This window comes from Macrobrachium rosenbergii, chromosome 6 (assembly GCF_040412425.1).
Source record: "Macrobrachium rosenbergii isolate ZJJX-2024 chromosome 6, ASM4041242v1, whole genome shotgun sequence".
In the NCBI taxonomy this organism is placed as follows: Eukaryota; Metazoa; Arthropoda; class Malacostraca; order Decapoda; family Palaemonidae; genus Macrobrachium; species Macrobrachium rosenbergii.
Window position 1 is genome coordinate 30,884,316 of NC_089746.1, and position 14,696 is coordinate 30,899,011.

General features: G+C 34.9%; 1 protein-coding gene across 6 annotated transcripts in view; it reads right to left on the reverse strand.

Annotated features, from left to right (window-relative positions):
* Positions 1-14,696, reverse strand: part of LOC136839420 (voltage-dependent calcium channel subunit alpha-2/delta-1-like) — a 195,360-nt gene that overhangs the window by 22,668 nt on the left and 157,996 nt on the right. For 3 of the 6 annotated variants that reach the window (XM_067105435.1, XM_067105432.1, XM_067105431.1), the window contains exons 4-11: positions 14,403-14,604; positions 10,537-10,572; positions 4,069-4,207; positions 3,468-3,572; positions 1,672-1,771; positions 1,080-1,124; positions 716-877; positions 175-275 (exon numbers count right to left, since the gene is read on the reverse strand). In XM_067105435.1, coding sequence (XP_066961536.1) covers positions 175-275; positions 716-877; positions 1,080-1,124; positions 1,672-1,771; positions 3,468-3,572; positions 4,069-4,207; positions 10,537-10,572; positions 14,403-14,604 — 890 coding nt within the window. The remainder of the gene's footprint in view (positions 1-174; positions 276-715; positions 878-1,079; positions 1,125-1,671; positions 1,772-3,467; positions 3,573-4,068; positions 4,208-10,536; positions 10,573-14,402; positions 14,605-14,696) is intronic. The other 3 variants (XM_067105436.1, XM_067105434.1, XM_067105433.1) reach the window with 1 other exon arrangement.

The window sequence follows — 14,696 nt, forward strand, 5'->3', positions numbered from 1 at the left end:
TTTAGAACGTACCAGATATATAAACGAAATTCACATCAACCAAACACTTAAATTCTCATTTTAGCTAAAACGTTCCAAATTCTGGGACGCTCAACTGCACTGGACCGTTGCAATTAAAACTATTAACTGTATAAACACATGATGAAAAATTCTGTCTACATTTACCCTACTTACCTTTTGAACACATCCTCCGGCCATTCAGTTCCTCCATCACTGAATAACATGATGGTCTTGTGGCAGTTGGCACCTTCGCCCACCTTCCGCGTGCGCTCAAACTGCAGAGAGAGAGAGAAATATTATTATTTGGACAGGTAAACGCATCTGATTCAGATAATGAATCAGGGTCTATTTGGATATGGAAAAATGTTAATGTTTGAGATATGCAACTGTGTATTTACATGTATACATATGTATACCACCCACCCACACACACACACACAAACACACAATATAATATATATATATATATATATATATATATATATATATATATATATATATATATATATATATAAATAAATAAATACATGTATGTGTAATGTATATATATATATATATATATATATATAATATATATATATATATATATAATGTATACATATATATATGTGTGTGTGTGTGTGTGTGTAGGATGTTTACTACTTGAGAAATATAATCTACCAAGCAGTATAAAAGCCACTAATAAATAATGGCTCCTTAAGCTATCTCATCTCACCTCTTTAAAGGCTTTGTAAGCGAAGATCAGAGCTTCCGAATAACTGGCCATCCCACCGTCCTCAAGATCATCAATTGCCCGGTAAAGGAGTTTTTTGTTCCTTGTGCTTGCTTGTACCAGGGGCTGACAGCAGTCCTTGTTTTCTTGCCGCGTCTCGTTAGCCTGAGATCATATCGATTCTGACTGATGTTTTTCATATAGGAATTCGGTTTTTGGAAAGACCACAAACCACTCCATGTTTTAGCTAATTCATTTGTATTTCATTCTTCATCCAATGATTCATGCGTTATTCATAAAAATACGCTGTGTATACTATCACTGACATAAGACTGAAAGCATATGAGAGGTGGGCAAAATGACTTACTTTGCAATAGGTGCAGTTGTTCACCCATTCAGTTGTGTCATTGAACTGGAAAGAAATGAAACAATGACATTCTTTTTAATAAAAGTCTTGCAACATTAAAAAAGCCTGTTAATTTTTTTTTTTTATCAATTTGCCGTTCACCTGATGCCCTTTTGAAAAGTATAATATGTAAGAATCAAATTATGATAACAAAATTCAATCCTTTTTCTTTCATACAGTTCCTTTGCTTACATTTTTTGTGCGACCATTTCCACACAGGTATACAGTAATATTTCCATATAATATTTCCATGTTCTTCCGTCTTCAACAATAATTTTACGTCTAACTTAATGTGTTCTAAAAGCTGACGAGCTTGAAAAGGACCTTTTAAGAATACTGCTACAGAAAAAAAGATGAAACATAGCAGTAAAAAAAAAAGCAATATTAATTAATAGAAAAAAAACAATATTCACTACCTGTTACCCACTCCAAATAAATAAAATAAAAAAATGAATTGTGGACAAACGTACTCTCTAACAAACTATTGAGTTCTTGGGGGAAAAAATTACTAAAAATACGGAAAAAATGTTTGCCTCCTTCACTTGATACTCACAGCCGCTACATTTACGAAATCGTTTTCCCCCAACGTATCAATGAGAGTTTTAACAGCCCACTTCATGATCGAGAACGTTTGGCCGTGAACGCTGCCGCTTCTGAAAAGGAGAGAATCGTTGTGTCAATCAGATCTGGAGATGACAGAAGTTGAGCTTTTGAGGGAGATTTTCAGGGAGAATGAGGGAGATTTTGTTGGAGACTGAGGGAGATTTTCAGGGAGATCGATCGGCACCCCTCTACGGGAGCGAAGCGAGCTCGAGATTGAGGGAGAGAAAGACGGAGAGAGAGACTGAGGGAGAGAGAGAGATTGAGGGAGAGAAAGAAGGAGAGAAAGAGGGAGAGAGAGACTGAGGGAGAGAAAGAAGGAGAGAAAGAGGGAGAGAGAGAGAGATTGAGGGAGAGAAAGAAGGAGAGAGAGAGATTGAGGGAGAGAGAGAGACTGAGGGAGAGAAAGAAGGAGAGAAAGAGGGAGAGAGAGACTGAGGGAGAGAAAGAAGGAGAGAAAGAGGGAGAGAGAGAGATTGAGGGAGAGAAAGAAGGAGAGAATGAGGGAGAGAGAGATTGAGGAGGGAGAGAGAGAGACTGAGGGAGAGAAAGAAGGAGAGAAAGAGGGAGAGAGAGAGATTGACGGGAGAGAAAGAAGGAGAGAAAGAGGGAGAGAGAAACTGAGGGAGAGAAAGAGGGGGAGAAAGGGAGATAAGGAAGTGGCTACCTTTTCGCCAGCCGTAACAATACACAAATTCGCGATGTTTACGCCGACCAAGTTAATGGGGCTCAGGAAGGGGGGAAAAGCTCCCCTAGTCATGGTTGGAAGCCGTGCCCTAAGTTATTCAAAGTTAGGTTAAATTAGTTAGGTAACAGAAAACAATCTCTCCTAAAAATACTTAACCATCTAATAAATCCGCCAGTGAGTTACACTTACAATTAAAGTTATAAAAGTTATTATTTTTTAAAATCCAGCCATGTTAACTAAAGAATGTTTGTAACATTTGGTCAAACAAAAATATATTAATGAGTTATTTCAGTTTCTCTCGAGATGACGGAGAAAAACTTATTCATTAAAACAAAATTACTGATGACTCACATGTTAAGTTATAGAAAGTTATGATTTTTTAAATCGAGTAATCCCTTAAGAATCTAATTACAAGATGTTTTCATAACTTGCTTTAATTAAGGATTTCATCAGAGAATTGTTTTCGAATCATATGGAATTTTGTAACCTTCATCAGAGCTTTATCATACATAGGAGATAGACAATTCAGAATAATTTGCAATCCAGAATACCAAAACACGGCCGAGATTCAAAGGCATTTAAAAACAAGGAAAAAATGCTTTCTTCGGCGCAATCGAGTTTTCTGCACAGCGTATAATGCTGTATGAAACTCTCAGCCACAGCCCATGAAACTCTCAGTCGCGGCCCACGAAACTTCCAGCCACGGCCCGCTGGTGGCCTGTGTTGTTGGCACCTATAGCGGTGCCAGACGCACGATCGTGGCTAACTTTAACTTTAAATCAAATAAAAACTAATGAGGCTAGAGGGCTGCAATTTGGTATGTTTGATGATTGGAGGGTGGATGACCAACATACCAATTTGCAGCCCTCTAGCCTCAGTAGTTTTTAAGATCTGAGGGCGGACAGAAAAAGTGCGGACGGACAGACAAAAAGCCATCTCAATAGTTTTCTTTTACAGAAAACTAATAAAAGCAGTTCAACAAGTAGTCTCCAGATTATCTCACTGAAAAGAATATAATTCCAAAATCTCCGCATCCTACTGTTCTTTCTTGCGCAACATACCTGTCCATCAGAATGATCATATCCTTTGGCGGAACGGATCCTTGCACATACCATGGCCGGATGCGAGCGTCGTACAAGTCTATTAGGTTAGGGGGCACTTTCCATCTGAAAATACAAAGCTCCATTAGAGCACTCACAAGGAATTTCATCTCTAATACTCTACCCAATTATTGCTGTTGATTAGCATACGTATTACTAATAACCTCCCTTTTGAAAAATATACATGAAACTATAGTTAGTTTTTTTATACTGCTTCCTTCGTGATTAATCCCCGCCCTTCTGTCTACCTCTTCATTGTTCTTAATTTTCTTCACACCTGAGCTAGGAAGGGCATTAAGCTGCCTGGTTCCATTGGCCTTGGCTCTTATAAAACAACTAAGAATCTTATCCATATTGCATGGTGATGACCTTTCCTTATTCTACAGTCATATTTATTATCAGCCGATTGTCACAAGTCATAATTTTACAGTGTACTGTATAGTGCGCTAGTTTCAAATAGTTGAGTGATTGTTGTTGGACTTTTGAATTTAATTGCACCTAGCAAAGAAATGTTTCGTTACATCACAAATGTGCAAAATATCAAGACGCTGGGCAGGCCTACCTGGTAGCAGGGTAGACACGCATAAATCCCGTCTGTGCCCCGAAGTACTGCCACATCAGCGTCAAGTCCCTTTCGAAGTTTTCCCTGAAGACCTGGTCGACGGTCGAGGACCACTCCAATCCATTCAAAATTTCTGGATCTGATTGAAATTTTAGGGAGGCATAACTGAGCCTTCTTTAAAAAGGTCACTTTTAGCTTGGGTTTCATCTCGCTTTGAGGAATCTCAGAGCAGTGCGTCAAAATTTTGAAAGGGAAACAAAAATAGGCATGGTTTTAATGCAAAAAATAAAATGTTAAAATCTATTGTCGATTATAAAAATCTGGGTGTGAAATCAAAATTGGGTCTCATCATTATGCCTTAAAAAAAAAAAAACAATCACTGTGGGGTCACTGGCATAACCCGACTATTCAACTACTATAAAACAGGCAGTTAGCTCATCATTTTGCTATGAGAGTTATCTCCGATAAAAATTCATTATAACCAAAAGTTAATAACTTCGTTAGTAAACACCAAACGAAACAAATCAAATTCCGGTAAGTTATTAGTATTGATGTATTAAGGAAAAATCTTGGTTACTCCACGTTGAAGACTACACAAAATTAATTTCAAAACATTTGAAAAACAAAAAGCGCATGTAATTAATTCCAACGCTTTTGAATGGGGATCTGTGTCGGCCTTATAGATTTCCTTTATTCAAATGAACACAGAATTTAACGGGGCAAACGACCTGCTTTAGAATCCTCCTTCGGATGAAGAGAAGTAGAAGTGGTTGGGAATCGCATTAGACTTCGAAATGTTATCACTGACAAATTCCATTTAGATGGATAAACATGATCTGTATATCTGAATCATCTATGAATTCGTTACAAAACAAATAATGGGCTACTTGTACAGTAGATGTAGGTCAAGGGATTAGCGACGTGGTTAAAAATATTGATATTAGAAATATGGCCCGCAATGGTCCTCTGTTCCTGTGATTCAAACTTCCTATTCTTGGAATCCATTTCCGATGATAAACGGTAAGTTTATGGTAACTACGAGAAACAAGGCAATACTTTTTCTGGAAAGTGAAGCATATCTAAGATTATAACCATATATTTCCATCAAGTACATTAAACCATTCAAAAGTCTGGTGTTAACATGGTGCCACATCCTCAAGCCAAGGAAGATGGGTGTTTATTTGACTGATAAGCAGACACGTTTGGAAGGAGATATGCCAATCGACTTCCCATCGACTACTGTGATTTCTTTATTTGGTACACTTTTAGTACGTAGCCGGATCCGCCATCTATCAAAATAATGTTGGTTAAACGCCATTCTCTTGCTAAAGCAAAATTGGTCATTTTTTTATTTTGCCAATATATGTAACTCAAGTTTGTTTTTTACCAGATACAAAATCTAGAACCACCAAGCACAGCACTGGTCCAAAATAAATGGACGGCGAAAATCATTTTTCCAAGGTTAGCGTTTCTGAAGTTACTGAAAGAAACTAACAAATTCGTTGTGTTAGAATATCGACCCACCTTTCTTTAAAGCAGTCATGTCTCTTTAAACTCCATCATATAAAAACCATGAATTTAAATCTATATAACAATTATGGATCTACATCAGATAAATATGTCATCATTATGAAAAAGATTAATTTTCAAAGAGCTAAAATCATGTCGTGTTAATAAAGGTATTCTTTCCTGGTTTTCGCTTCTACGACGACCAACAATCTCACACAAAGAATAATGCGCAGTTTTCCTTCCTATGTTGACAAACAAATAGATTTATGCAGGGTACATTTATAACATATATTAATGACTGACTGTAACAGATATGCAGGAAATACCATAAGAATGAAATATCAAAGAAATGCCAAATGCAATTAAGTTTTCTCCCCTTCATCAGAATATATTCATTATCCTGTGTTATGTAAAACTGAATAATTAGGAATAAGTATTATATCGAAGAGATGTGCTTGAGAACAATTTCAGACATAATAAATTATAATTTATAAGAATGCATAATATCTCATCGTTGCCATTTACGCTCTTAAAATGTTTGTTGACCCATAAAATGGTTCTCCCTCAGCCTCACTGCTCTGTTGGCCAAGGGATATTGATTCATTGGAGAAAGTTCTTTTCAAGCACAAGGACGGCGTGCGTGCAATATTGCTTGCAATACCACCCATGCAAGTCGCAATTCGTAAGACACAAATCTGGTTCTAATAATGAAACTGAAACTTACGTTCTCTATTCGAATTAGTGACAGGACGTCATAAGAAAAATACATCATTTTTGAACAGAAATATTTCAAGTATATGACCCTAAAACTCTACTTTCGTCTGTTCTCACTACATTATTTTCTTATTATCATTATGGCACAGCAGAATAATTTCCTTCGACACAATGTCAGTTTAAGAATGAACCCAGAACTGTAATTTTATCTGCTATAATTACTAAAAGGACTTCGTAAATAAAACACTTCTTTTCACAGAATTTCGAAACGAGCCTAAAAGTATAGTTTTTCTGGTCGACTTAGTGACACAGAAGACTTAGGAAACTTTAGATACTAGTGTTATTTATTTTTCCTGTTCCTTGAATAATGTGGATAATGCTCTACAAAGGAATTACTTGGTCACTGTCGCAAATTAATATAAAAACATACTCCGGTGTTAGTTCCACGAAAAAAGCCTATGCTGAAGTAAAATCACTACTGGAAAGGTTTTTCAAGTAACTAGAAAAAATATACGTTGGCAAATTACCTGATGAAAGCTTCGCGTTCAGTGACCCTATGCCGCAGTATTATACACGCCACTGTCCAGCCCTAGATCTTGGTGCAGCCTACACAATAGGCACTTAAACGCTTCGATCAGAGATAAATGGTGCACCCAGAGGCCTCTCTTCGGCGACGCTCAAGGCCGTGGTTCTGTTCTTAGCCCTCTTTTGGTCAATGTGACCGATATAGAGTTGATACTGAAGGTTTAACCTTTAGCATCTCCGCAAATTTAGGAATGTTTGTGAAAAATGCGTCTTGTAACTACGACGCAGACTATCGCTAAACCTTTGACTAGCGTCTTGTGTAAGATGCACTGTCATATAATATATATATATGTATATATATATATATATATATATATATATATATATATATATATATATATATATATATATATATATATATATATATATATATATACAAAGTATATATATTATATATATATATATATATATATATATATATATACAATAGACTATCTATATATTAAATATATATATATATATATAAATATATCTATATATATATATATACATATATATATATATATATATATATATATATATATATATATATATATATACACACACACACACACACAGAGTATATATGACGATAACTATCAATTTTTCTTCAACCGTGAATTTTCCATGACGCTACGTTATCTCGACCTCCTCTTCAACGACCAGGGGCGATCCGAAGAAAAACTGCGGTTGACAATTGCAGAGGGGAAAAATGAAGCTGAGGCAAACACGAGAAAGAAATAAAAAGAGAGAGAGAGGGTGGGGGTGTGGGAGGAGTGATGTCCCCTCTTTTCTTCTAAGATACGATTGATTACCTAGAAGAAACTAAAGGAGAAAAAAGTCAATCAAGGCGATGTCCTCTTTGGTTAACGTGCAATCTGATTGAAGTCAGGAAGACCGGGAAGGTAGAGACAGAGATAGAAAGTCTGGAAAGTAATTACTGTCTCCTTTTGTGTTGTTACAGTGCTTTGCATTTCTCTTTGTTATTAGTTCTGTATGTAACTAGGACTACTCATTTCTCTAAAAAATGAAGGGGAAACAGTGTAACCTCAACTGTGATCGAAGGCTCTCTTTGAACTTCAAAAAGGCAAAATGTAAATCAACGAATAATTATGAAGATGCTGAAACGGGAGCAGAAAAAAAAAATCAGCCAAATAATAATTTAAATATTTCATCTACCATTGCCCATGAAATATGATTAATACATGAATATTTCATTAACAGAGTCATTTCCACTGAGATGAGAGTTGACCATAGACTAATTATAAATAATTCATGGCATAAACACTAGAAACATTTTATAACCAAACACGTCCTTAAGAATAAACAATAAACAAATGAAGTTCAGGCTACTGCCGGTGTCCCCTGCAAGATAGCATAAGTCACAAAACACCTCTAGGAATCCGTGTGAGATTCTCTCAGGCAAACTATCGTTTTAGTAACTCGAAAGGGCCAAGTCGAGAAACGAGAGAGACATTGGAGTCTGGAAGCAATTCTACGCTCAAGACAGGGTCTTTTGTTAGTGAAGGGTGATGTGTGGGTTAACATGAAGCTGCGGGCAGTCATTCTTCGCTCAATAAAGGGACACAAAGCCGATTGAAAGCTCGACTTGAATGTGACAGAAATAAAAGAGGGAATTGCCAGTTTCCCAAAACCGCGGTAGTTTGAAGGCCGGTGACCCAGCAACGATGTTACGGTCGCCTGGAAGTTGCGGAACCGAGTCTTTGCTTTTTCTCGAATTAGGAAGTCTGGAGTTCATCCACGTCTGTCTTGAAGGATGCACCCCTCACCCGTTAGAGCTCCTGGATACCTATTTTTCACATTTTGTATTTTGTTTTTATATCATCGCCGTTTGGCCATCGGTACGAAATATAAATAAACTGAAATTGTCAATGGTGTTTGTCATTCCAAGATTGACAAGTTAAGACCTGACGCATTTTGGGAAACTGGCAATTCCCTATTTTTATTCTGACACACGTGTAATTGTCATCGGAAAGCATATAATAGGCGAGTTACAACGAGCACATTTTTTTAAAACTTACAATAAAATTTTCAATTTGGGAATTTAAATAATTTCCTTCCACTACAGAACGTAACTGGGGCCTCTCGGAATGAATGTAATAAATAAACCTTTCTGATTTTAACCACTGTACAGTAATGATGCTTAGTTTTTGTCCACTGAAATCAAATAGAAATGTTTATTTAATAATACCAGTGACTCCATTAAAAAAAAAAAATAATCTTTTTTGTCAACATAAAATGCACTTCGCAGCTTTTACATCATTAAGAATATATCGTAACCTTGTGTTCTATAGTATATGTATGGTAATATGCTTGTATTTTTACATATACGGTAGGCATACACAGCATATTTAATATATTTATGGAAAAGAAAATAAATAAAGGAAGACTGTGTACGTAGTTATGTGCACCATATCAGTACCTAATTCTTAACAGAGTTTTTTTGTGACATATCAAATTAACGATGCCTACCACGAATGCAAAAGACAAAATCCTAGCATAATTGTAGTGGTAAACACGAGGAGACTCGGCTGCAGGCCAGGGCGTATGAGAGAATTATTTGTAAGTCTTAGCTAGGAGTTTTTTTTCTGTCAAATTACAGATCAAACCTCATATATTTCTTTTTCACACTATTCCTAAGTGTTAAAATAACATCCGAAAATACAATCTATATCTTACAGTCTGGTCACAGACACAAGGAAGAAAACTTATCCAAGGATTATTATAACGCGCGTCAAAATAGTGGATATGGCAACTTTTATTTAATTTTGATATAATCCACTTACTTCGAAACGAAATAAAAAAAAAAACACGAAAAATCAACCTACCTTTCATAGTTCATTTTTCCTTTGGAAATTTATGATGACGTTGCAAAAACATTACAAATTATTTTAATTATGATTTCGTCAGTAAATAAGGGAGACGGACATTAATTCTCATATCGATTCAAACAGGTCATAGCATGTTTACACTTGGAAACATTCAGCTGCTTTGGATGTTAAATTAACAAGCAAAGGTACAGTCCTTAGCACAGAACATCTTAACAATGACCAGACAAGGAGCTTTTGAGTCTTTCAAACGGCTGTTGCAAAGTGGACCTGAAGAATTCTGCCTTTGTACAGCTTCTTGCGCTTTAAAAGGAGGGCTCGAAAGAGGGTAGTTACATGTACCAGACAAAATCTGCCCTTGTTAATAGAAAGAAATTTCTAAAAGCATTGGTTCCTAGGGTAGCGTTTTTTTTTTTCGCACACCACAAACACAAGGATTAGCTTTTTTCTGGGGCATTAGGAGGTACTGGGGAATGACTGGGGCGTGGGGTGTCTACCCTACTAAAAATCTGAATGCTCTTCCTCAGGCACCGTTGGAGCTCTCACCAGCGTAATGACAATTATTTTCTTTTCATGAAGCACTGACAAGCCTATTCCATTATCGTACCAAATTCCTGAGTTTATCATCAATTATCTATGCAATCACTCTTGATTATAATTATTCTTGATTACAATCATCATGCCAATTAGAAATGCGAGTCAAAACCGTCGACTGCCGAAGCAATGAAATTTGGAACGAGTCTAAGGGATGGCAAGTCATGAGGAAGAATTGCACCGTAAGGTGAGAACGCCACATATGCTGTGCCGCTGAGGAAGGAGATTGTACACATACCCTGTTCCCTATGCTCCCTGATGTTGGCCCATAACCCTACAACAAAGATAAATATGCACTCAGGTCAGCTACCACCGTAACACTTCAGGGGGGAGGGAAAGTCTTCTGAAAAAATCTCTAGTTTACTTTCGTGTTGTTTATTTTATTTTTTAAAAATTTCCTACTGAGATCACTATTACCACCGGTGTACAGCAATTAGAGCATTACTTTTTTAATGCATTCTACATGTGTGGATAATGACCGTATCTATCTATCTTTTAAGTTCGACAATGCTTGGATAATAACGGGAAATGAACATATGCTGGAGAAGTATCCATTAGTCTCATAGTACATCGTTACTACTCATATATACACACACACATATATATATATATATATATATATATATATATATATATATATATATATATATATATATATATATATATATATATATATATATGTGTGTATGTATATATACAAATACATACATATATTCAACTAAGGACACAGCCTTAGCTGAATATTATGGTCACTATTTAGTGACATATAAGCATATATTATATATTATATATATATATATATATATATATATATATATATATATATATATATATATATATATATATATATATATATATATATATATATATATATATATATATATATATATATAGAGAGAGAGAGAGAGAGAGAGAGAGAGAGAGAGAGAGAGAGAGAGAGACTAGAGGTCTAATTAACTCTATAATGTTCTGAAAAGGAAAACATTTCCTGATGTAAGATGAGAAGCTTTGAGCTTACAGTATTTTGAATGATACATGAAGTACATATTTTGCGCTTTATACTCTAGATAAATGCGGTACTCTGAAACCTGTCGTTAAATAAAAAAAAAAAAAACATAAAAATATGCTGTGATCATAAAAGGAATACGCTGACATCTAACTTTAAAAAAGGAAAAAAGAAGAAAACTACTTGCTAGAAAGAATGACATCAAAGATGACATGCTACTGATGAAAATTAAAAATTTATAGACGCTTTCCCTCTTTTCCGAGATAATATTAATCCCTAAAGTTTTATAAGAGTCTGTACGTTCAGTAAATGTTTGCCTTCAGAGTGAGGCTTTATGCCTAAGAGGATATGAAGCGTGTGTGTGTGTGTGTGTGTGTGTTTATTTGTGTGAATATATGTGTATATGACTATGTATACCGTAGACCCTATGCGTGAATCTATCTGCTTGTGCGTGTTCACAGTCATTTGAAAGCTGCAAATTATTCTGGTCTCCTTATACATTAGATTATTAGACTTTCGCAACATCACCAAATTGTTACTCTGTTTCTACAAGCTGATGAAGAACGATGAATAAATAACACTTGAGAGGAAAACTGTGTGTAAAATTACATCATTTAAGGAAAAAAAAACAATTTAATCTGAGTATCTTTATAAACTATAAAATACCAATGAGCAAAATTAAAATCCAAGTTAGCGAAAATAAGCTCTAATCTTGTAAAAAAAAAGATGAAAAAATAATTCAGGAAAAGGAAAACTCATGAAGAAAGCGTTCTTGAAAATTAAAATTTGGAAAGCCTAATGGATTTCGCTATAATTACAACTATCGGATAACGTGACTACGTTCTCCTTGGCCCACCTCTCTCTCTCTCTCTCTCTCTCTCTCTCTCTCTCTCTCTCTCTCTCTCTCTCTCTTACTACATTAAATCATTAATCTTAATCTATATATAGTTTTTAACCGCATTGCAGCATAATCTTTTGCTTCGTGAAATCTTATCAGACAATTTAATCTTTCAATTTCTCTTAATACTTGAACTAAATGATATTAATATGAATCATATTGCAAAGATGAAGTAATGCCTACAATCTTGATTTGTTGTAATATATTGACACTTGACAAACATACGCTAGAAACACACAAATGTACTGATTGGTAGATGCTTACATACATACAGGCGTTCATATTTACAGACAATAACATAAGGTTATACATATGTATGCCCGTGCTAGTAAATAATTTTTATTTCCCTCAGCTAATGTGTTGTAGGAATGAATATATATATATATATATATATATATATATATATATATATATATATATATATATATATATATATATATATATATATATATATATATATATATATAATGTATGTATATATGTATGTGTGTGTGTGTGTGTGTGTATGTGTTTGTGTTTTTATGTAATGATTTTTATACATCCTACATATAAATTTTTTTAGAAAGATCACAAGAAGACAAAATAATATCTTCGAATAAGACGTGTTTCGATATAGAAATACCTCATGCTACAGAGATGGAAATCAACAATTCAAGAGATAATGAATCCTTCTTTTTAAAATAGTTAACTGGTTTTAGTTAAACTATAAATACTGACATACAGTAACGTTCACATTACTGCAGCAGGAAACTGAGCATCTGTAACGGAACGAGAGAGAGAGAGAGAGAGAGAGAGAGAGAGAGAATGTTTCTATCTCATCCTCTGTACAGTAAACAACGATTATCTGCGTATAGAGAAACTGAGAATAAGTCTTATTATTAGAGATATTAAAAATTCCTTATATGAACCTCAAAACTTGCACTCCAGGAAACACAGCCTAGAAAAACTGTTTTTACCACCCTGCAAGCGCGAAGAATCCCAAAGAATCTTTTTCAGATTCATTCAGAGTACTTCTAATTTGCCATGGAAATGACGTAAGCAAAAGAAAGAATGTTTAAGAAAGCTAAAAAAAAAAAAAGAGCAGGAAAGTGAGGAAAGTTCAGATGCGAAGCGATTTAAAATAATGGTTTAATATTAGTGTAGAAATATTGTATTCAATATACACGTTCCAGGATTTACAGACATTTTTTATTGAGAATTTGAGTAATCCCAATGATTACGAACAGGTTAAAATGGACAAGAGCTACCTTTTAGATATTCAATACTACATAGTAGGGTTCCTAGCAATGTACGTTATAAGTCAAGGATAAAAAAAATTTAATATTTCATTGCAACTGAAAATTAAGATTTCTTGTAAAAAATACTCAGTACTACATAGTAGGTATCCTGGCAATGTGTTATAACATATGCAAGCCAAAAAATAAAAATAATTTTTATTAAAGCTAAAATTAAGATTTCCTGTAGGATTCAAACACATGTCAAACAATATGAAATTCTTCATCAATAAAGGCACCACTAAACCAGAAGAAAATATAGTATGATTAAGAGAACGGTAATGAAATAACAATATGGAAGGGATAAGTATACTAAGGAATATGTTGATCTACATATAGAGAAGCGGTGTAAACTGGTATAAGATATGAGGTAATAAACACGCTTATAGAGATATCAGGGAATGCAGGTGTATATGTATATATACTGTATATATATATATATATATATATATATATATATATATATATATATATATATATATATATATATATATATATATACATATTCATATATATATACATATTTATAAATAAATATACATATGTATCACACCGTGATTTATATACAATCGTGAAGCTACAAATGTCGTTTAATATCCAATTCACGCTACTTCGGGAATATCCCCGATAGGGAATTATCACCGAAGGGGATTATTATAAGTGATAAATGGATCCACACCCGGCGGTAACGATCCATTTATCACTCATAATTCCCCTTCGGTGATAATTCCCCATCGGGGATATTCCCGAAGTAGCGTGAATTGGATATTAAACGACATTTGTAGCTACATGAATCTATATATATGTATATAACCTAAAATCTTTAAACTATTTTTCACAACAGTTGTTGGCCTCAGATGAAAATAACAAGAAAACAATCCTAGCCAATTTCTCACTACAGACAAGACGAACGACACGCCACTCACATCCTTCGTAGACTTCAAGCGGCACGTGGATTCCAGACTGGTTGTAGCGAACCTCCACGCCCAGCCTCTCGTCGTAGGCCATCTCGTGGGAGGCGTTGTGGGGGTCCAAGTTCTTCATGAGAAGAGGCCGAGACTTGTTGAGGGTCAGGTCGTCACTCCACAGGTAGGTTGTGGTGGCGTCCTCCAAGTGGTCCACGATTTTCTGCAAAGGATTATTTTGCTTAATTAAGGTGCACGTTGGCAGATGCCTGTCAGGAATTTTACTGATGATGAATTTGAATCTAAATACAGAAT